This window comes from Emys orbicularis, chromosome 1 (assembly GCF_028017835.1).
Source record: "Emys orbicularis isolate rEmyOrb1 chromosome 1, rEmyOrb1.hap1, whole genome shotgun sequence".
In the NCBI taxonomy this organism is placed as follows: Eukaryota; Metazoa; Chordata; order Testudines; family Emydidae; genus Emys; species Emys orbicularis.
The window spans coordinates 58,237,394-58,261,075 of NC_088683.1; the positions used below are offsets into that span (position 1 = coordinate 58,237,394).

General features: G+C 42.9%; 2 protein-coding genes across 8 annotated transcripts in view; one reads left to right on the forward strand and one right to left on the reverse strand.

Moving 5' to 3' along the window:
- Positions 1-470: 470 nt before the first annotated feature.
- On the reverse strand, positions 471-17,010 carry ZCRB1 (zinc finger CCHC-type and RNA binding motif containing 1). Its single transcript, XM_065411979.1, has 8 exons — positions 16,869-17,010; positions 9,078-9,165; positions 8,876-8,904; positions 5,265-5,376; positions 5,070-5,177; positions 2,960-3,072; positions 2,774-2,849; positions 471-1,370 (listed from the first exon to the last, which is right to left on the reverse strand). Exons 2-8 carry the CDS (start codon positions 9,159-9,161, stop codon positions 1,239-1,241), a joined length of 654 nt encoding a protein of 217 aa, XP_065268051.1. The 5' UTR covers positions 9,162-9,165; positions 16,869-17,010; the 3' UTR covers positions 471-1,238.
- A 72-nt stretch (positions 17,011-17,082) lies between these two features.
- PPHLN1 (periphilin 1) overlaps positions 17,083-23,682 on the forward strand; it is a 127,264-nt gene continuing 120,664 nt past the window's right edge. For all 7 annotated transcript variants that reach the window (XM_065400279.1, XM_065401079.1, XM_065399635.1 and 4 more), the window contains exon 1: positions 17,083-17,162. The gene's annotated coding sequence lies outside the window, so the exon portion shown is untranslated. The remainder of the gene's footprint in view (positions 17,163-23,682) is intronic.

Below are 23,682 nucleotides of genomic sequence, written 5' to 3' on the forward strand. Positions count from 1 at the left end.
AGTGCAGTGACAACAGACTAAACTGGGAAGAGTTTTCACTAATGAAATACCTTCAAGGAAATGTAGTCTGAAGGAATTACAGCAGCAAGACAGAAGTCCCAATATCTAATTCAAGCTCTGTCACTGGCTTGCTTTGTAGCCTTTGGCAAAGGACTTTATCTCTCTATTCAGTTTCCACATCTGTAAATTGGGGATAATACTTACTTACTTACCTACCAGATATATTGTAAAAGTTACTTAGTGTTTGTAAAGTGCTTTGAACATAAAGCTCTAAAAAAGCACTATATATTATTAGCATTCTGGTATCATAATGATGAGGACAATATAAATACTAAGATAGAGAACTGCTAGCATGAAACACATGCACGGTCACCTAGCCTTGATCTGACATTGTAAACAATTAGTAATTAAGTCATACTATGTCTCTACACTTGAATAAGAGTGCAGCAGCAAGCCCTCCATCCCACTGAGAGTCTTCAAATATTTATTTAAAAAAAGAAAGCATATTCATTAAAAATACATGTATTCCTCTAATGCATTAAAATAAAATTGCCAGCGATCTTTAAAAGATTCTCATGGAGATTTTCAGTAAACAACATTCCTAAACACCACATCTCACTTTACAATCTTTCTGGGAATCATAAAAGTTTTTTCAATAGTAGGTTTATGATAAGCAATGATTAATTACTAAAACTGTACATAGATCCAGAACAAAAACAGAATAAAGCCTTTTAATGTTCCTCTTAAATAACAGCAACTTGCTAAATTGTTTCACAAACACTGACTAAAGTTATAACATAGCAGTTGGCAATTTAGATTCTAGTTTGCAGTTATCCTATTATAACAGCCTACACTTTAGAATAATGGTCACTAAGGGTGAAATTCAGCCCCATGAGGAGGGACCAAAGCAAGCTCCACTTGCAAACAGAACTTAAGTGGTGCACAAGCCTTGGGTTTGTCCCTCTACCCAGGGCTGAAACATTAAGGCCTCAATGTTACATGCTGAAGGATCCAGGTCTAACTCAGGATGCTAAACTCAAATTAAAAATTCAGAAACATGATATTTGAAACCAGACATTGTATTAGAAGTATCATTAGAAATTAGTATTTTTGTTTAATTTATAATAGCATAAGTTTTAGCAGCAACTTTCTTTAGCTCTAAAACAAAGCTATATTACAGACAGCTTTGTAATACTGTACAAATGTACACTCTCTCTCTCTCTCTATGTATATATAAATCAGTCACTAAATTCTTCCTCATCACTGAAATATGCACTTTTTTTAATCCGTGGTCTTCTCGAATCGTCAGACGTTGAAGGTTCCCCTGCAGTCTGTTTCCATCTTTGCTGCTCTTCTTCAATTTTGGCTTGCTACAATGCAATTGCAAAAATGGAAAATATGAGCTATTATTTTGATAAAAAGTAATAGGTACTATGCAATACATTAAATGCAGTAATGCAAATATTATTTGGTGTAATATTTAATGTGTGTGTATTAGACTCTTTTGGAATAACAATTAAACAAAAATAATTTTAGGACTCGTTAGCATTCTTAAATGGACTGATTACCTGAGGCAGAATGAATTCTGAAATGATGCTGAAAACAATGCTGTCCCTTGTGTGCTAGTGGGTAAACAGTCTTCAGCACCAGTGCAGGAAGACCCACTGCCAACAACCACTGTAAGGAACTGACCTACTTGCAAATATAGATGAGCCTTAAGACTACAGTATACGTTGGAAACCCTTTGAAGCCAAGTATACTTTGTATTGTGGGTTGACATTAGTAGAGAAGCCTTGGAAACAACAAGGAACTGAGATTTTGTCATTGAAAGAATGAACGAACCAGTCCATACCCAAAATAAAAGTTCTTTTGTTCAAGTAAAGGCTGAAGGTTTGGCTGGTTCTGATTTTAGTGGGACCAGTCCCTCACTCCAATTATTATACATACCTCACATGGGTACTGAAGTACATGAAGTATTTACTGACTTTTTAGCGTTTACATTCTCAACCTCTATTTTCCATTAGTGAAGGGCTTTTTTGGGGAGGTGGATGGTGGGGGATTTTATGTACCTCAGACTAGATGATCTAATGGTCCCTTCGGGTCTTAAGATCTATGAATTACCATAATAATAATAAATAATTATAAGGCTGAGCCTCCCTGAACTTGTGTATGTGTTTTTTAATCTGAACACAGATCCAAATTTCATGGCAGGCTCTATAATGAAACAAAACCCGATAGCAGAATAAACTTAAATAAAAAAAATCTGAGAGTCTATCATATGTGTCATGATGGATTAGATTTTTTTTAAATCCTATAAAGTTACACTGATAAGCGAGTCTTGAAAAAGGGCTTTTTGAGAGGCATCCAGATTGAGCTAAGCAAATATGATGTCAAGAGTCAAGAGGGGTTGGGGGAGCAGAAGTGACAACATCAAGACAGACGGCTAAAGTTGTGAAGAATCTTGAAGGTAAGAATGAGGAGTTTGGATCTGACATGGGTGGCAACAGCAAACTAGTGGAGTGATTTTAGGAAGGGCTGGACATGGTTGCAGCATTAAAAAAGACAATATTCACCATGTTTTGGACAGATTAGAAAATGGTGAGGATGACTTTCCAGAATACCACAGAAGGGAGGGTTGCTGTACAGATGTGTGTGTGTGTGTGTGTGTGTGTGTGTGTGTGTGTTATATAGTCTAGATGCTTGTAATTTTTATTTGAAGTTGCTTTAAAAATTATTTAGAAACAAAGATACATACTGTAATTCAATTTAGTACCTGAAAAGCTATGGCCTGGCTGAGGCTATCCAGGGCAGGATCTTCACCCTCATCTTCACTTTCTTCCTCTTCCTCACTAAATAGTGTAAAAAGTAAAAATATAAAGTAGATGCACTTCATTTTAAAAACAAACACAGTACAATAAGAGTAAAAAGAGTGTGGATATTTAAATGTAGGTGCCCATACAGTTCTTCTTCCGGTTCAACTATTTTCTTCCTTTTCTTCTTTTCTTTCTTTTTTGGAGGCTCACGTTCTCCTAGCATATTTTTAGGACAAGCATAACTTAAGTGTCCTGTTTCCTTAGAGAAAAAGAAACATAGGTTAATAGAAGCAATTAAAAACATGGCACTAAGTATATCCTTAGGAAAATTAACATTAAACAATTCAAAATGGCAGCAGTTTTAATAAAAGAAGAGGAATGTTGCACTGGTATGTAGAATGCAAATAAAATAAACCCTTACTTGCAGATTTACCCTGGAAATGGGAAAAGTTAACAGTGATACTGTACGCTAGTCACAAGTTATGCTTTGGAATCAACTATAAAGGAAAAACAACACATTTTTATTTGGCTGTTGTAAAAGTTGAATACACTAACAAGTAACCTACACTCAAGATCACACATGGTCCTCAGTATCTGAGGTCAGAGAATCAGGATAGCAATGACATTTCTGGTTTTAAGATGGTAAGAATGGGTATTTAAATAACTATTATTAATATTATTCATATTAAAATGATCCAAAACTCAGTTTAAAATCTTAGCTTAATCTGAAGTATGGAATTTGCTTAGATGTATCTAAATTCATAGAAAATAGGTGTATATATATATATATATATATATATATATATATATATATATATATATATATATATATATATATATATATATATATATATATATATATATATTATATCCTCTCCCTCACATACTTGCATCCAATTAGTTCATTTTATCATCCATCTATCATTGTGTTATTTGGTGTTATGGTGAACTCATATGCTATTTCATATATAATCAATGTGTGCTAAATAGATTTAAATTGTAGGATTATAGAAGTATATGCTTAATGAGTATTTAGGAGTGATGAGTGTATAGGAGGTAGGTACATAAGTAAAGCATGGCTCAAATGCAAAGCCTACAGGCTGAGGCCCGTAAGAGTTTAGCTTAGCCATACTAGGCTGTAGGCTATCAAATGCTTGACATGAATGAGTAACCGAAGAATAACCTTATGCCAGTAAGGTTACAAGATGACTGGAAAGAATGGGCCAATAAGTGATGTTACAGGCAATATGTTATAATGTAGCTGTATAGACTGCAAGATGCCTGATTATAACATCATGGGATGTCCTGCTTTGACTGCAGGACACATTGTGCATAGATGCTAATGAGAATAAGATGAAGACAGACAACAACCAATGAAAAACAAGGCACCCCAATATTCATGGTGTGTGGAAATACAGATAAAGAAAAGAGGGTTGAAACCTTCATGTATATGCATAAGGTGTTAGATGTGGTCAGAACAACAATATAAAAGAAGTTCCCTGATTGGGTACAGGAGGGAAGACCCCAAGGGAGGAAGACCCATGGAAGACTTCATTGGGATGTCCCAAGCAGGAACCACCCGTCTCTATGACCACCTGTTGAGAGATCTACCCTACTCTATGAAATCTTTGGGTACGTGAGTATGGATATGGCATTGGCCCAGTACATGTACTCTCTCAGATTGAGTAAATGGGTATGTGAGTGTAACTTATAATTTTTACTTGTAGCTGTGTTTGTGGCTACAGTCCTCATTCTTTGTGTGTTCCTAGAGCCTCCAAATCTCCACCCTATTTATCTTTAAACTGTAGCAACAGGAGCTGGTCTCACTGCAATTTACCACAGAACTATCAATTCGTTCAGTTTAAAATAAAGGCTACACAGGCTTGTTCGTATAATTTACATTTCTCCTCTCCAAATGAATCAAGAAGTTTCAGAGGTGTAGAAGAAAGAACAATTGTTATAAAACAAAAAATAGATACTTTTGTTTGTAATACAGTATTAGATGTATTGATTATAATATTACAGTGCTGATTGCACATATGTTTATAGTTACCAGGTAGTCATATTTCTAGAAGACCCCAAATACCCAGAGAAGTCCAGGCTAGAATCATTGCTGAAGTGGAGAAAATACTGATGTGAGCTTCATGATGCTACCACAAGGAATGATGTGATGTATGTGTGGCAAGACTAGTGACAACATAAACCAAGAACAAAGATGGAAACATTTGTTTTAGATCCATCGTGTAATTTACTCACCCCACATTCATAACATTTAGATTTATCGAAGTAGTTACGTCTACGGATGAATTCCGCTGCTCTTCCATTGTCAATAGCAATACTTGCTTTTATTACTCTTCCAAATAACTAAACCAAAAGGAAAAAAACCTGAGTCCACATTTGAGAAATCTGAACTCTCCCCCTCTTTTGCCATGGCATTTTTCTGTAGCTTACTTGTTTGTTGTTAAGCGCCCGAGAACAGTTTTGTGCAGATTCTTTATCCAAAAACAAAATAAATGCAACTCCTTTACTCTTCCTGGTGTCTTTGTCCTTCATAATAGTAACTCTGAAAATAAACATATAACAAAGTTACTGATAGGGGAAAAATCCTATCAAGCCATTTTTCATTACTTATAAATACTCACAAGTATCAGCTTTATATTAAATATAATCGTTAGTTATACGAGCCAATGTTCCCTGTAATTTTATCCATCCATGTACGGAATGAATTTTGTTATGTGTGCCAATATCGAGGTAATGTGCGGATGTGCACCACCAGTAGAAACAAAAAACCTAGATATAATATATATTTTTTAAAAGTTGCCATAGGGATAATTACTCCAACCAGGACAGGTTAGGCATTTTAGAACTCACTAGTCAAAAAATTAAATTTAAGCATGAGAGAGAAATAAAATTATGAGATGCATAGCTGTCAAAAAAATGAATAACAGCACTTTGAAAGAATAAAATTACAGAGAATATATGTGCACTGCAGGAAGTACCAAGAGGTAAGAAACACCACCACCACCACCACTATAAGAGTGTGTGTGTGTGTGTGTGTGTGTGTGTGTGTGTGTGTGTGAGTGTGAGAGAGAGAGAGAGAGAGAGAGAGAGACACTGTGTGTGACATAGAATATCAGGGTTGGAAGGGACCTCAGGAGGTCATCTAGTCCAACTCCCTGCTCAAAGCCGGACCAATTCCCAACTAAATCATCCCAGCCAGTGTGACAGTGTGAGTGTGTGTGATTCAGAGACAGAGTGTATGTGTATGTACCTGTATGTGAGAGACACAGAGACAGTGTCTGTGTGCTGGCTGCTGGGGAAGTGTATGATAGACCGTGCACTGTCTCTTTAAGCAGAGAGGCAATCACCAGAAAGCTCATTCAGACTGTAGCACCTGCCAGCAGCTCTGTCCTGCTCCTGAGCCCTGTCCCCCATTCTGCAGAGATGGGGTACATGGACAGGGGGGAGGAGGACACCCTGACATCAGTGCCCTCCCCTACCCTCCGCTCTGCAAAGGAAGCAGGAGGGTCCCAGGAGCGGTTGGCCAGCGGCTCCAAGGCAGAGGGCAGGAGCAACACAGCTGCAGAGAAGCGGGGGGAAGAAATTTGAACACAAATCACCAGATGTATGGGCTGGATGAATGGACTATAAGGTGGATAGAAAGCTGGCTAGATCGTCAGGCTCAACGGGTAGTGATCAACGGCTCCATGTCTAGTTGGCAGCCGGTATCAAGTGGAGTGCCCCAGGGGTCGGTCCTGGGGCCGGTTTTGTTCAATATCTTCATTAATGATCTGGAGGATGGCGTGGACTGCACTCTCAGCAAGTTTGCAGATGACACTAAACTGGGAGGAGTGGTAGATACGCTGGAGGGTAGGGATAGGATACAGAGGGACCTAGACAAATTAGAGGATTGGGCCAAAAGAAACCTGATGAGGTTCAACAAGGACAAGTGCAGAGTCCTGCACTTAGGACGGAAGAATCCCATGCACTGTTACAGACTAGGGACCGAATGGCTAGGAAGCAGTTCTGCAGAAAAGGACCTAGGGGTTACAGTGGACGAGAAGCTGGATATGAGTCAACAGTGTGCCCTTGTTGCCAAGAAGGCTAACGGCATTTTGGGCTGTATAAGTAGGGGCATTGCCAGCAGATCGAGGGACATGATCGTTCCCCTCTATTCGACATTGGTGAGGCCTCATCTGGAGTACTGTGTCCAGTTTTGGGCCCCATACTACAAGAAGGATGTGGAAAAATTGGAAAGAGTCCAGCAGAGGGCAACAAAAATGATTAGGGGGCTGGAGCACATGACTCATGAGGAGAGGCTAAGGGAACTGGGATTGTTTAATCTGCAGAAGAGAAGAATGAGGGGGAATTTGATAGCTGCTTTCAACTACCTGAAAGGGGGTTCCAAAGAGGATGGATCTAGACTGTTCTCAGTGGTACCTGATGACAGAACAAGGAGTAATGGTCTCAAGTTGCAGTTGGGGAGGTTTAGGTTGGATATTAGGAAAAACTTTTTCACTAGGAGGGTGGTGAAGCACTGGAATGGGTTACCTAGGGAGGTGGTGGAATCTCCTTCCTTAGAGGTTTTTAAGGTCAGGCTTGACAAAGCCCTGGCTGGGATGATTTAGTTGGGGATTGGTCCTGCTTTGAGCAGGGGGTTGGACTAGAAGACCTCCTGAGGTCCCTTCCAACCCTGATATTCTATGTGTGCAGCTCTGCTAATCAAGTGCATGGCACTTGATTGACTCCTGGGCGGCCGTGCAGCCACGCAGGTTAGAGGGAACATAGCAGTGAGCAGCAAAACACTAAAGAGAACAAACACTTTTTAAGGAGAGGTACAGATAAAATGTGGATCTGCTTCTAATAGCAGATATAAAAAGCATACAGATTTTCTCTGACTGGGCCTGACAATGAAAAGCACTCTTGTGGTGTAAAAAAATTGAATTATAAAGCTTGAATTGAATCACATTGAATAATAAAACTTGAAGACTAATTACTATTTGGGCTTAACAGTTTATGGAACCCCTTTCTGAATGGTGAGCTTTCAACTTAAGGCTGCCACTTGTCAGATCAGTCATCTTGGTGTTGAACAGAAAAGATACAAATAGGAGAAGTGGCCAACACATGCTCTACTGGGCTTCTTACTTATTTTGTCCCTGGTTCAGTCTGTGCCATTTTCACCCCTTTAATTTTTCTAATTTTTTTCCTAAGGAAAAAGGACTGCTTGGGACTTTATAATCTTGAAGTGACAAAGAGAGACAGATCAGTGTCTGCTTATGTCCCGAGATGAAGCAGGAACCTCCGTTTTGAAATGAGAGAAAGATGAAATGGGCTCCTTTTTTATACTAAGCATACCCAGTTAAGGTTTCCCACTGACTTTAAATGAATTAGAAGTTATTTTTTCTATTGCCTGTGGTTTGATGGGCATTTCCTACTGATTGTGAAGATATACTGAAGATGTATTTTATTATGGTTTACATTTTAAAGTATTGGTAAGTTTATCTTCCCGAGAAGGGGCTGGAGCCTTGAAGCTACAATTCTCTTTCTTCAATGTCTCAGAATCTATTTTGAGACTAAGAGCTAATACCAGCTGGTTGCATTTTGCTATGATCCTAGTGAGATCAACAATCTTATTTTTAAATGCCTCATCACTGGCCCGGGGCTAGTATTTAGAAGTGTCTACTCATTTCAAAACTGTCTAAAGTCATATAGAGTCCACACTTGTGAGGAGGAAGGTTAGTAAAGCAAGAGTCTTATTTAAAGCACTTCAGTGAGAGGCATCCTAGTACATAACAATATCCTGCTTGCTCCAGAGAATCGACTTTCAGAGCACTATTAGTCTCTGATGTATACTTATATCATGAGTGTGACTGCAAGAAACTCCCAACTGTTACAAGAGTGCAATTAAATTTACACTGGATTAAATATGGAAAAAAAGATTCAATAAAGTTCTCTACTTCATGCTTAAAATAAATTTTAAGTGTACAAAGTACATAAAGAAAGAAAAAGCACTAAATATTGGAGACCAACTTGAAGAAAAAACAGGCCATGTTTATACTTACTTAACAACTTTCCCATACTTGGAAAAAATCTGAAACAAAGAGCATTATATATAGGTTTAGCAGTCTGTTGTTAAATCAAACACTGTAACAAAATGACAGTTCACAAAAGTTTAAAATATACACGACACAGATGATGCATTTTACATAATGGCTGCATATTAATCTAAATAATGCAACTTCTTTTACACGTAGATGTGCTTACCCTGTATAAGTCGTTGTTGGTCAGAGAGAAGGGCAAGTTGGACACATACACTGTGCTTTTACTTGGTGCTAACCCACCACTCATTTTTCTGGGGATAGAGAGAGAGAGAGAGAGAGAAAGAGAGATTAACTAGTTGTGTTCAATAAAGTGATCTCAATTTAAATAAAAAGATGAGCTGTTCCAAATATATATTGTACAGTCATATGTTAAAACTGTGGGTAGTAATGTGGCTTTGATTTCCCTACACAGTTTGACATTAAATCAATGTTCACTTTCATGTTCCACAGTGTAAAGGAAAAATCAAAGCAGTATTACTGCTCATGACTTACCAATTGACTAGGACAGGACAAACTCAGTAAAGTTGGCACAAGCCAACTCTACTAAAATGAGCTTTGAATGACTTGTGAAATAAATTCAGCTTTCAGACTAAATAAAACAGGTACTATTCCATTTATCATTAGACATTTTGGTCAATTCCTGAAGTTAATGAAAGTATTGTTTGAATAAGGATTGAATTATTTGCCTCTCTGGATGCAAAATGTAGGTCAGCTGAATTCAACATTAGAAATCCATACTGATAAGATAAACAACAAATCTCTTCAAACCAATACCTCGATAATTGGGGGGAAAAAACCAATAATTCATTAACTTTAAAAATTAGCATTGTTATTTATCATACCAAACAGTTATGTTTTTCTTTCATTTCCTTGTAACTGACACCCCCTATATCCCTGCATCTACGTCTCCGCGGAACTCAGTATTTTCCTTTCCCCCCCTTTCTTTAAGGATCTGCATCTCTCCTACATGCACTCCCTTCTCCACACAGGAGGCTCTGGAGGTAGCAGACTAGGCAGCACAGCTTCTTGCAACCCAGTCCTGTCTCATACTCTCTTGGTCCATCACCACCTCTACCATTCCTTTCCCTCTCTCTCTGCCCTCATCCATGTTTACATTTTTATGTTGTTTATAAAATATAAATTATTTTTAAAACTGCATATGCACATGTGGAAACAGCTCTCTGTGTGAGCATGGGCCAGACTGCAGCTGTAGGTAACAGGAAAAGGGGGGGGAGGGGGAGAGAACAACCAAATCACTCCATCCTGACATTTAAGGGGCACACAACTCTGCATAGAACATTTCTGGTTTCTGGCTCATTGTGCAGTCTTGGCTTGATTCAAAATCCAGAACAAAATAGTAAACAAAGAATACCAAAATGACAAACTGTCCTTAATTAACAAAGTGTCCTTTAAGCACTAGAGCAAGATAGATGGACAGTTTCCTAGTTCCTCCTTGCTTCTTTGGCTTGGGGCGGGGGAAAGAACACTTCCCTGTTCTCCTCAGGCCACAGTTGCCAACTTTCATGCAGTAAATAAGCACCCCAACTTTTACAAGAAGCCAAAAATCAAGCTAATCCCATTTCAAAACAAGGCCAATCCCAAAGAACCCCAACACTCTATGTGACTAGATCCCACGGCGTGCAGTCTGGGACTGTGGTGAGCCCACTGTGCACCCCTGACTCTCTCCCCCCTTGCCCGGAGCCGATCAAAACAAAACAAAACAAGCAACAAGCCAAAAACTAGCCAACAAGCAACTCATAAGCCAAGTAAGCCAAAACCAAGATCAATTTCTGCGTTTTTTTCATGGATTTGGCATGTCTGCCTCAGGCCCTTCTCTCCCAGCCTTCCTGTGCCATAAACCGTCCCTAATGAAACCCCAGTTAATTCCTTTCTTGTCTACCTTATTGTAGCATTTATTATAAATCAAGGACTTCCCAAGGACAATTTAAAAAATATGAGTTTGTAGGCCAATGAAATACAAGTCAAAAAGATTTAGGGGAAAAAAATCAAAAATCAATGACAATTTTTGAAAAACTAACTTTTTCTGTTTTTTCCCTTAGAACTTCCCAGCAAATATCTACCCTGGGATGAGATACAAGAAGTGAAATTTAAGAAGATTGGTTTCTTTTTGCAGATGTTCCCAGGGGGACAGTTTTTTTAAAAAAAAAATACAGATTTATAAAGGGAGGCTAGTTTCACCCTTAACTAAGGAATGCCTATTGCCACACCATAATCAAACCCTGGATATTTTCTAGCACTCTGCTTCAACAACTTGTAGAGAGTATATTCCTACAACACACTGATTTCCCAAGTGCTTTTCCCTTCATTTCCTACGTGCTTGCTGCAATGCAATCTGTGTGGGTGGCAGCTACTGACTGAGCTTTTGAGTTTTCCTTTCCTTCCCTTCTCTGTTTAGGAACTGTATTTCCTTTGGCACAAGTATATGAGGTGATAAAGGTTATGCAAATAAAAACACAGAAAAGGTTCACAACGAAGGACAGATGTTACTTGTGGTGCTATGTAGGCTGCCCACATAATCCTAGACTCCCTTACTGCCTGGCATTAAATGCCCTAAGTCAAGGCTAACCAATTTGACCAGGCACCATGCCTTCCAAATAGATGGCCATAAGTGTGGTTATCCAGACACAAAGTGCTGTATTCAAAGGAAATGTTAAAAGCTATGCTGGTTCTGCATTATGGATCTCTGCCATATGGGGGACAGGGAGAAGAATGGGTAAAGCTTGTTCCATGGATAGAGGGCAATTAGTTTGCCTAAGAGAAAACCATAAGCTAAGCTCTCCTACAACTTGTGACTCTCCCCAGCAGGTCTCATTTTAGTGAACAGAACAATGGTCTGCAGGCTGACAAACATTAGACAGCTTGATTGGGTGACAACCACTTGGCAACCTTGGGGTGCAGAACCTGTGCAACAATCTATTTATGTGACTTTTTTCTTGCCATTACCTTTTGTGACTTAGAAGCAAAACTTGAAAATGTCTTTCAGTATAAATTTGACCTTTTCAAGTTAGGGATAAAGCCTTACTGAGATAGAGAATAATAAGTTCAAGGCTCTGTTTGATTTGTTGAGTCGCAACATAACTTTTCTACACTTGGCCTATGACCCATTTAAACAACCCACATTCACTACTGAACTAATCCACACTCAGGCCAACCAATTTTGGATACGAGTTCTTCTGCCTTGATTTCCACTCCTGTATTTTGTTTTGTGATACCATCAGCCATCCTGCCTTCTGGATCGGACTACACCCGATATATCTTCTTCTTCTTCAATGCTTAGCCAAACAGTCGGCAGCAGTGATCGTATGCCATTTGTTCTGTTCCTGTGTAGTCACAAGAGCTTGACGAGCTGAGAATCTAATGTCGGAACAGACTTGATGCACCCATGTAATAGGAGGTCTGCCTCTGGGCGGCCTCCATTCCTCGGTTGGTGGAATTTTATCCCGGATGTTACAAGCCATCTAGAAAACGGCGTTCGTTGGAATGTCTTGTGGCATTCTCGCGACATGTCCGAAAAGTGTAAGATACCACCTGCAGACAATGGCCCCAGGAGTCTGTAGACTGGAGCAACCATAAACATTTGCATTATAGATAAAGCCATTCCACTTTATGCCCAATATACAACATTGGCAAAGCCCCCAGCTTTGCCTAGTCTGAGCAGCAGAGTGTCCATGTTTCGCAACCGTACAGCAGTGTGGAGAGGAAACAGTTTGAACAGATCCTGAACTTGGTTGTCATGCCGAGATGACGTTGATTCCATATTTGTTGTAAATGACCCAGGGCAGACACTGCAATGCCCATCCAGTGGAGAACCTCCATGTGAGAGCTGGAGGAACTGGTGAGTATAGAACCCAAATAGCAAAAGCTAGAAAGTGCTTCAACAGTTTCATTATTCGAAGAGATTGGGGTTGCGCGTGGACTTGATCCTAGATTTTGCAGATTTATCTTTGATCGCTTAACATGGAGGCCATCCTTAGCCAACTCCTCCTCCATTTGCTGGAGTGCCTTGCGAAACCTGTTGAGGCTCTGTACTAGAAGAACAACATCATTCGCATAGTCAAGGTCTAAGAGAAGTGGTGGTCAACCTGTGGCCCGTCAGGGTAATCCGCTAGTGGGCCACGAGACAGTTTGTTTACATTGACCATCCGCAGGAACGTCCACCCGCAGCTCCCAGTGGCTGTGGTTCGCCGTTCCTGGCCACTGGGAGCTGCGGGCGGCCATGCCTGCAGACGGTCAATGTAAACAAACTGTCTCGCGACCTGCGGGACGCAGGTTGCCCACCACTGTCTAAGAGCGAAAGATCACCTGTCTTAATGGCTATGGATTTGATGGAACACTGCATTATGAAATTCATTGCCCAACAAAAGTGTGCAGGGCCAGGACACAGCCCTGCCTGACACCAGATACTGATTTAAAAGATGCCAATTTCTAATTCCCAAGATGTATATGGGCAGTGGTTCCTTTATACAGCTCGCTAATCAAGTCCAGCAGAGTGGTTGGGACACCTACGCCCTTTAAGGCTTCCATAGTGTCAACTGAATCAAATGCAGCCTTAAGATCGACGTACGCCATGTGCAGGGGATTCTTGACCTCGCGATGTATCTCTGACAACAAGCAGAGGGCCAAAACGGTGTCTAATGTGGACCTGTTCCTCATAAAGCCTGACAGTTAGGGGTGACGCTTCCGATGCAGCAGGGGCTCCAAATGCGCCAGCAGAACATGCGCAACACCTTCCCCGGCACAGACAGCAAGGTGATCGGCCTGTAGCTCTTACATTCACTGCATAGTCCCCTGCTCTTATAAAGTGAAATCACAATACTGTCCTTCCAAGGAAGTTGGCAAGGTTCCAATTCTCCACACCAGGTGAAAGATGGCCAGAAGTAATTCCGCTACAGGGTCAATAGTGCATTTTAGCAGCTTTGGGGGAATGCCATCAGCATCGGCTGCGCATCTGTTTTTCAGTTTGCAGATGGCTCACTTCACTTCATCCAACGTTGGTGCGTCAGTACAAGTGTCTGGGTCTGATATCACAGTGGCTACCAAATCATCCAGCTCTGAGCACTGTAATAATGTTCAAGCCAGCGTGAGAGGATATCGTTATCTGATTTACATGGATGGCCTTGGCTGTTGTTCAAGATGACATTCACAATGACTACCTATTGACTGCTGAGATCATGGATCGCACGGAATGCTGGCTTTAAGTCTCCCTGGCTAAGCCGAGTTCATCATCATCCACCATTTGGCTATAATATGCCTCGTAATCGTAAAATGCCAGGGCATTGAACTTTTTTGCTTCAGCTGATTACAGGTGCGCTTATTGTTGAGCTCCCCATAGAGTTCGACCTGTACCTCACGATGGTGGAAGGGTGTAACATCTGAAGTAGGGGATTGCTTGTTAGAACTATGCCATCAGCGATGAAGGCTGGTCCAAAACATCGCCTTGGACATTATGCAAGATGGACACGTCCAATGAGAACCCTGTAAATGATGGCTAACACATGCAGTGAAGATGCAGGGCAGCAGCTGTGCTTAACTACCCTAGAAAAAAGAACAGGAGTACTTGTGGCACCTTAGAGACTAACAAATTTATTAGAGCATAAGCTCTCGTGGGTTACAGCCCACTTCTTCAGATGCATATAGAGTGAAACATATATTGAGGAGATATATATACACACATACAGAGAGCATGAACAGGTGGGAGTTGTCTTACCAACTAAGGCCAATTAAGTAAGAGGAAAAAAAAAAAAACTTTTGAAGTGATAATCAAGATAGCTCAGTACAGACAGTTTGGTAAGAAGCAAGTGTGAGAATACTTACAAAGGGAGATAGATTCAATGTTTGTAATGGCTCAGCCATTCCCAGTCCTTATTCAATCCTGAGTTGATTGTGTCTAGTTTGCAAACTAGACTCCCACCTGTTCATGCTCTCTGTATGTGTGTATATATATCTCCTCAATATATGTTTCACTCTATATGCATCCGAAGAAGTGGGCTGTAGCCCACGAAAGCTTATGCTCTAATAAATTTGTTAGTCTCTAAGGTGCCACAAGTACTCCTGTTCTTTTTGCGGATACAGACTAACACGGCTGCTACTCTGAAACTTAACTACCCTAGGTGAAGGAAGTTGTCAAGAAAGGCTCAATGACTCAGGTCGCATAGTGTGAAGCCCGTATTGGTAGATCAGGAAATCTCTGTCTCATCCCAGTGGGACGAGGTAGTCTTTGGGACAATCGTTTGCTCTTGAACAACATGAATAACTAACAGTGCTCAGCACCAGGGTTAAAGACCCTGCTCTACTCTTAGCTGCAGATGCCCTGCCGGTGCCATCTTCCCCCAGTGCACTTGTGACGGGCTTGTGTCAAAGCCCCCCTGTGGAAGTGCATCCCGTGATGTCAGCAGGTGCGTCTGCAGTATACCATAACAATGTATTAAGTCATAGCTGGGATCTCCACCAAACCATCAAAACTGGAACCTGGAATGTTGCACCTGATGTATGCAGTGTTGTGTTAGCCACGTTGGTCCCAGGATATTAGAGAGAGGAGGGGGTGAGGTAATATCTTTTATTGGACCAACTTCTGTTGGTGAGAGAGACAAGCTTTTGAGCTTACAGAGCTCTTCTTCAGGTCTGGGAAACTGAGTTAGTTGTCTCTCTCAACAACAGAAGTTGGTCCAATAAAAGATATTACCTCACCCACCTTGTCTCTCTGCACCTGATGTAGTTATTTACACATATCTATCTAAGGTACTTATATGGCCACTATTACCATAACATCTGAGCATCTCACAGTCTTTAAATGTATTTATCCTCATAACACCCAAGTGAGGTAGGAAAATGCTATTATCTCAATTTTAAAGACGGGGAACTCAGGCTCAGAGTGTCTAAGGCCCAGATACACAAAGGGACTTTAGGTGTTGCAATGCCTAACTAGCAGGCGCCTAGAAAATCTCTGGAACAAGACTGGGATCTGCAAAGCCTGAGTTAGGTATCCTAAACTCTGTCCCTCTCACAGTCAGGTGCCTAAATCTAGACTATAGGGAGATGCCTATTTCTGCCTGCAATTCACAGCCAGGAACCCTTAGTTGCCCATGGGCTCAGCTCCCCTGGTGGAGGCTGTAGCAGATGGATCCCAGATTACCACAGTGTTATTTAACCACACTCTGGGAAGGGCTAACTATGAGGATGGTAAAAGCATCATAGCTCTCTCTGCACTATTGCTCCCATCAACAGAGGAAGTGAATTATGAGTTCAACATTTCCCTACTGCAGATACATCCCTGATGTGGGGGGTTTCTTTCTGTGTCTGAGCTATAAGCCAAATACCTTCTAGTCTTTACAACCCACCCAGAAATTTACATGCTGCATGAATAGTTCCTGCCCTAACCCATAATGCTGTAGTTCCTGCCTTTAAATGAACTGCTGTCCTGGCTCAAGGCCCTTAGGACTTGAAAGTTTTACCAATGTGATTATTTCAATAAGAAAACCCAAATCCCTAACCAAAGTAAAATAGCCACACCAGTAAAAACCCTAGCGTGGACACAGTTGCACTAGTGCAGAGTTATACTAATATTGCTTATTCCCCTTCCCAGCTACACCGATCTAAAGCGTCGTTATGCTGATATAACGCGGGGCTGTGCGGCTCGGGGCTACACAGTTACAGCGCTACAACCCCGGGGCCCGATCTGGTCCCCTCGAAAGTCACTGGCAATAGGAGCTCTGACATTGACCAGCTGTGCTGGGACCTCGGCTCTGGCCCCTCGGGGACGGGGTGAGGGGGATAAGTCATTCACGCCCCTTGGAGAGGGTAGGAATGAGACGCAACCCCGCACCCCATCTCCGCCAGAGCCATCCCGGCGCGACCCCCGCCCCGCGGGACGAGGGCAAACCAAAACGCCGTCGTAAGCCCGGGGCGGGATTCGCGCGGAGCCCCCCGCACCCACCTCACGCGGAGCTGCCGGTGAAGCAGCTCAGGCGGGGCGGGAAGACATTACTCCCAGCCGCTTCCTCCTTTCCGCGGGCGCGCTGAAAGCGGACTCATCAGCCCCACTCCTCCTACGGCGCCCTTCCGTGAACGTAAGAAATAAACACACTCTTTAACCAATAACGGGCGACAATAATTGAAGGCAGGCTGTTATTTCCGGTTACGTCACGACAAGCGCCGGAAGTGGCCTGGGACCACGAACCGGGCCCGCTGTCGCTTTAGGGGAGAGACACCACGAGCCGGCGCGTGGGGGGTAAGTGCGCGAGGCGGTGCTAAGAACGGTTGAGTGGGTAGTTTCCGGTTTTTCTGGTCCCGCGTGCACAGCCTCGCGAGGGGCCCACGCCCCAGCCACGTGCCCCAGGGTGAACGGTTTGAGCCCGCGCGGCGACCCTGAGCTGCCCCGGCTCCCCGCGAGCCTGCGTTGCCCTTGTGGTGGGCGGAGCGCGGCAGCCGCTTGCTCGCAGCACGGCGAGCAGACAGCCGGGAGCGCAGGAGTTCCCATCTCCTCTCCCGCCGACGGGTCAGTGCGGCCCACACCTGTTCCACGGATCATGTGACTGCGGTTGATGATGGTTCTTTGGTCGGAGCTGAGACTGAACCCAGGCCTCATACGTTAGAGTAGCCAGGCTGCCTCCTGAGGCGTCGGGACCTACGCGCTGTGCTTGGCAAATTGTAACCGCTGCTCTAACCGCTACCCCCTGCTTCTGCCCCAGAGCTGCAAAGGGGACCAGGCATCTTTCTTCCCAACGCTGCCTTCCTGGTGGCTACCAAGCAGTTGGGGAAACCACTTGTAAAGTGTTTACTAGCTCAAGTGGTAGACATAGGTGCTGGAACTAGGGGTGTGGTAGTACCCCCGGTTTGAAATGGTTTCTGTCATATACAATATTTACCGATTGGTTCAATGGCTCTCAGCACCCCCTCTATACAAATTGTCCCGGCACCCCAGGTGGTAGAGGTCTGTGGTGTGGGTCGGAAGGTCTCATGTTCAAACTTTGCTGCTGATCTTAGGAGGGCTAATTATGGAACCAAGTGGTGGCATTTCATGTCTTATCTAATACTGCAGCTAAGTCTTGTTTTAAACTGAATTTACAGTCTTTCTAAGATCCATCAGAAAGTCAGATCAGTCTCAAAATTAGTATTAACTGAGGTTCCTAAGGTACCTTTAGAAAGATTAAGACCAGTCTATGCACTTGCCTATGCTATCTCTACAATGGGGCTATTTCTGCTTACCCATCTCTGCAATGAGCTGTGGGACATACACATTAATATGTCTAGCAAATAATTAAATATGATGAAATTACTGAATAAAAGGATGTTGCATGAAAGAAAAAAAGCTAATCCGTGGTTAATGCAGCAGACTGGGTCCCAGAACAACTGGCTTCTAGCTCTGGCCTGCCACAGGCATCCTATGTGCAAATCACTTAAAGTACAATTTTTGGAGGTGGACACAAATTTTGTCTTTGATTTTTCAGTGTTACATACCCCTATATGCAGGGCCGCCCAGAGGATTCAGGGGGCCTGGGGCAAAGCAATTTCGGGGGCCCCTTCCATAACAAAAAGTTGCAATACTATAGAATGCTATATTCTTGTGGGAGCCCCTGCGGGGCCCGGGGCCTGGGGCAAATTGCCCCACTTGCCCCCCCCTCTGGGCGGCCCTGCCTATATGTAAAATGAATGATATTTCTTTATCTTAAAGAGGTGTTAATTAATATTTGTAAAATGCAAAAGAACTGGAGCTTTGTAGAGAGAAGGGTGCAAGGGGGCTGGACCTTTGCCAGGTTGGGGAGAACCCGCAAATAATTTCGAGCTGTATTGAGGCCTTGAAGTAACAATGGGGCCCTGGCTCCGGGGGTGAGAAGCGTAGACATGGGTAAGGGGTGGGGCGAGGTACAATGTTTGGGGACCACTGGACTAGATGGTTACCCTGGTCCCTTCTGGCCTTGTAATCTCTGACTAGTAAACTAAAAGAATGTAAAACTGATATGTGACAAAAGAGGTGTCAAGATTTTCAGCTCCCTTTTTCATGGTTATTGGTTATATACCTTCACCCTTAGCAAGCTTTGTGTAGATGACTTTTTCCAAGTTAAGTCATAACTAAAAATGAATAACGATGAAGCTAAGGCTCCAAACCCACAAACTGCTCTGGGCACTCAGACCCCTCCACATACTCTTTTAGTGTGATTCCATGTTGGGTGCACTGTAGGATCAGGACTTTTGTTAATTCAGGTCTGGTTTAGTTATTGTAAAAAGTGTGGCTCTTTTAACTTTTTTTAACAAATCAGTTAAATCATAGAGGCAGCGCCAGTGGGCTTTTAAACAGCCAAATGCACACTCAACAGTCATTCTAAACCTGCTCAGCCTGTTGTTGAACTGCCCCTTGCTGCTGTCAAGGTGCCCTGTGTATGGCTTCATAAGCCACGGCATTAAGGGGTAGGCAGGGTCTCCCAGGATCACAATGGGCATATCAACTTCCCCTACGGTGATATTCTGGTCCGGGAAGAAAGTCCTTGCTTGCAGCTTCCCGAACAGGCCAATGTTCTGAAAGATGTGTCCATCATGCACCTTTCCAGACCAGCCTGTGTTAATGTCTGTGAAACGCCCACGGTGATCTACAAGCGCCTGGAGAACCATTGAGAAATACCCCTTGCGATTAATGTACTCTAGGTGGTCTGGTGCCAGAATTGGAATATGTGCACCATCTGTCGCCCCTCCGCAGTTAGGGAAACACATTTTTGCAAAGCCATCCACAATGTCATGCACGTTGCCTAGAGTCACAGTCTTTTGGAGCAGGATGTGATTAATGGCCCTGCACACTTCCGTCAACACGAGTCCAACAGTCGACTTTCCCACTCCGAACTGGTTAGTGACCGATCAGTAGCAGTCTGGAGTAGCCAGCTTCCACAGTGCAATCGTCACGCGCTTCTCCAACGACAGGGCAGCTCTCATTCTTGTGTCCTTGCGCCGCAGGGCTGGGGCAAGCTCATCACACACTCCCATGAATGTGGCTTTCCTCATCCGAAAGTTCTGCAGCCACTGCTCTGCATCCCAGACTTGCATGACAATGTGATCCCACCACTCAGTGCTTGTTTCCCGAGCCCAAAACGGTCGTTCCGCTGTGGTCAGCACCCCCATGAATGCCACAAGCAATCTCGTGTCATAGCTACTATGCATGGCGAGATCAACGTTGAACTGCTCTTGCCTTTGTAGTTTAAGGAATAACTCCACTGCCACTTGTGACGTGTTAGTGAGAGTGAGCAGCATATTGGTCAACAGTGCGGGATCCATTCCTGCAGAGCACGCAGTACAGAAACGATTGAAAGATGGCGCCAAATGCGGAAGGAAGCACAGGGATTGCTGGGATGCGAAGCAATGCATCATGGGGCATTAGGACAAGACCCAGGATGCCTTGCGACCCCCTCCGCCTTCCCACAACTCTTAGTGACAGAAGAGGAAGAGATGCTCTGTGGGATAAATCTGTACTGTTACTTGGATTGCCTTGAAATTTGGTGTGCCTCATGAGTAAGGCTATGGTTTTGGCACAGGTATTTTTATTAAAATTCAGACAGGGCATGGGCAATGAATGATAAATCATGGATTTATTGAAGCCGAAGCCCCAGCCCCGCTGCCTGGGGCTGAATTATTGGAGGTTTCAAGAAGTCACAGAAGTCTCGTAAGATCATGGAATCTGTGTCCTCCATGACAGATTTGTAGCCTTACTCATGAGGGAGGAGGGTAGTATTAGTGAACCAGATTTGGGGTCATTTGCATCAAAACCACACTGCTGAGGCTGGGGAGTTGAGCACAGGCATACTTGATGCACATCACATGTTTCTTAAGCACTGGGGAGGGAGGATGGAAATACCCACTCAGATGACAAGTGACCTCCATGACAAAATTGTACCCTTACTGATGATTAATATCATACAGTATTATAGTGAAGCACCAGGTCTACTATGTTAAGATTAGGAAGTTTTTTCTGTTTAAAGGAGGATTCTTCTTAGTGCTCTAAAATCTGTATAAGGGTACAGGTTGTCTTGAAATTTGATATTCCTCGTTGGGGGAGCGGGATAGGTTTAGTGATCCAAATTTGGAGTCATTTGAGCAAGAGGTTCCTGAGATACAGCCCTCTCCCTCCAAAAAAACCCTAAAAAACCACTTTTCTTGAAGTTTACAGATTCTACTAATGCTTTTTTTGTACACCCCGGCTTCTAAAGTGCTAGTGGCTATATGTCAGTGATTCTCAAACTTTTGTCCTGGTGACCCCTGTCACATAGCAAGCCTCTGAGTGCGACCCCCCCATATAAATTAAAAATACTTTTTTATATATTTAACACCATTATATATGCTGGAGGCAAAGCGGGGCTTGGGGTGGAGGATGACCGCTCACGACCCCCCATGTAATAACCTCGCGACCCTCTGAGGGGTCCTGATCCCCAGTTTGAGAACCCCTGCTATATGGGATGGGAAGGGGAAGGTGAGCTGGCAGTGATGGGGTGGGCCTGTATACGTTACGAGGGAGGAGACAGATATATCCTAGTCTTCTTTCACATACACCTCTACCCCGATATAACGCTGTCCTCGGGAGCCAAAAACTCTTACCGCGTTATAAGTGAAACCGCGTTATATTGAACTTGCTTTGATCCGCCGGAGCGCTGCTCTACCGTGTTATATCTGAATTCGTGTTATATCAGGTCGCGTAATATCGGGGTAGAGGTGTACTTAGTTACTGTACCCACTGTAAAAACAACGAGGAGTCCTTGTGAGACTTAGGGACTAACAAATTTATTTGGGCATAAACTTTCGTGGACTAGAACTCACTTCATCAGATGCATGAAGTGAAAAATACAGGAGCAGGTATAAATACATGAAAGGATGGGGGTTGCTTTACCAAGTGTGAGGTCAGTCTAACGAGATAAATCAATTAACAGCAGGATACCAAGGGAGGAAAAATAACTTTTGAAGTGATATGAGAGTGGCCCATTACAGACAGTTGACAAGAAGGTGTGAGTAACAGTAGGGAGAAATTAGTATTGGGGAAATTAAGTTTAGGTTTTGTAATGACCCAACCACTCCCAGTCTTTATTCAGGCCTAATCTGATGGTATCCAGTTTGCAAATTAATTCCAGTTCTGCAGCTTCACGTTGGAGTCTGTTTTTGAAGTTTTTGTGTGTGTGAATTTTTTTTACCCACTGTGTAATAAAACTGTCAAGTTCTCAGATATGGTCTATGTCCCAAGGTTTCTCTCACTAGTCTTATTAGCAGCTACATAATCCAAACATTACAAACCATGACCATTATCCCCATTCCACTATAACAAAGTGTGTGGGGCTGGAGTGGTGATGCTTAGGAATCACAAAGCAGCTATGTGGACTGGTGTAGTGAACAGTAGACTGAGACTCAGAATACTTGGGCCCTAGTCCTGACTTTTTGACTCGCCTACTGGGTGACTTTGGCTAAGTCATTTCACCTCTCTCTGCCTCTGTTTCCCCATGTATACAATGGGAATAATGTTTCTATCCTTGAGATCTACTGATGAAAAGTGCTATGTAAGAGGTTGGTGGTGGTATCTCATGCAGCGTTGTTGTGGCCATGATCACTAAGTGATTATATCCGACTTATCAGTCCTCATCCTCGAAGGAAACTTGCACGACACTTTCAAACGACAAGCCAGGGAGCTTAAATTCATAACTTTGCTAGACACTAAAAATCATGGACTAAATAGATGCACTGGATTTATGTCTTATTACAATAATCTGTAAGCCACTAACACCCCCCACCTCCCTTTCTTCCCTCCTTTTTCCCCTTATGATTGGAGGGGTGTTTATGAGCCACTTTACCCTGAATGGTCCCTTGACATATGTATTAATTACTTATGCTAAATAAGATGTTCCACCTTGTATTTTAGGTGTGACACTCTGAGGTCTGGTCTATATTACTGAGTTAGGTCAACATACGGCATCTTATGCTGACCTAACTCTGTAAGCCTCTGCACTAAAATGTAGCTCCCACAGATGCAACTCACTCACCCACTACACTGACTTAATAACTCCACCTCTGTGAGAGGCGTAGCGCTTAAGTCAATGTAGTTAGGTGGACGCAGTGTCAGGGCTTGCCTACACTACAGGTTATGTCAGTATAACTTATATCGTGCAGGGATGTCAATAAACCACCCCTGTGAGTGACATAAGTTACACTGACCTAGGCGCCGATGTAGACAGAGTTATGTCAGCGGGAGAGCTCTCTCCCATTGGCAGAGAGCGTTTTCACCGGGTGTGCTACAGTGGCGCCGCTGCATCGGTGCAGCGGCACCACTGTACCGCTTCTAGTGTAGACTAGCCCTCAGTGTAGATAATGTGTTGCTTACATTGACTGACTGTTGCTGCCTTTCAGAACCATCCCACAATGCCCCACACTGTCCGTTAAATCGGTGCAAGCGCTCCTGGTGACGATGCACATCGCTGACACAAGGACCATAGTGTGTATGTGTAAAGCCGATAAAACTGCAGTGGTTGTGCGTCGATGTAACTTAGGTCAACTTAATTTTGTGGTGTAGACTTGCCTTGAGTATGTTTCCCAGACATGAAGAAGAGCTCTGTATAAGCTCAAAAGCTTGTCTCTCTCATCAGCAGAAGTTGATCCAATAAAAGATATTACCTCACCCGCTTTGTCTCTCAGGTATTATTATTGTTGCCTGGCCACAGCAGTGTCTCAACTGCACATCTATGTTAATTAGAACTGCCTAAATGACTACTAACACCTACCAACAACCTTTC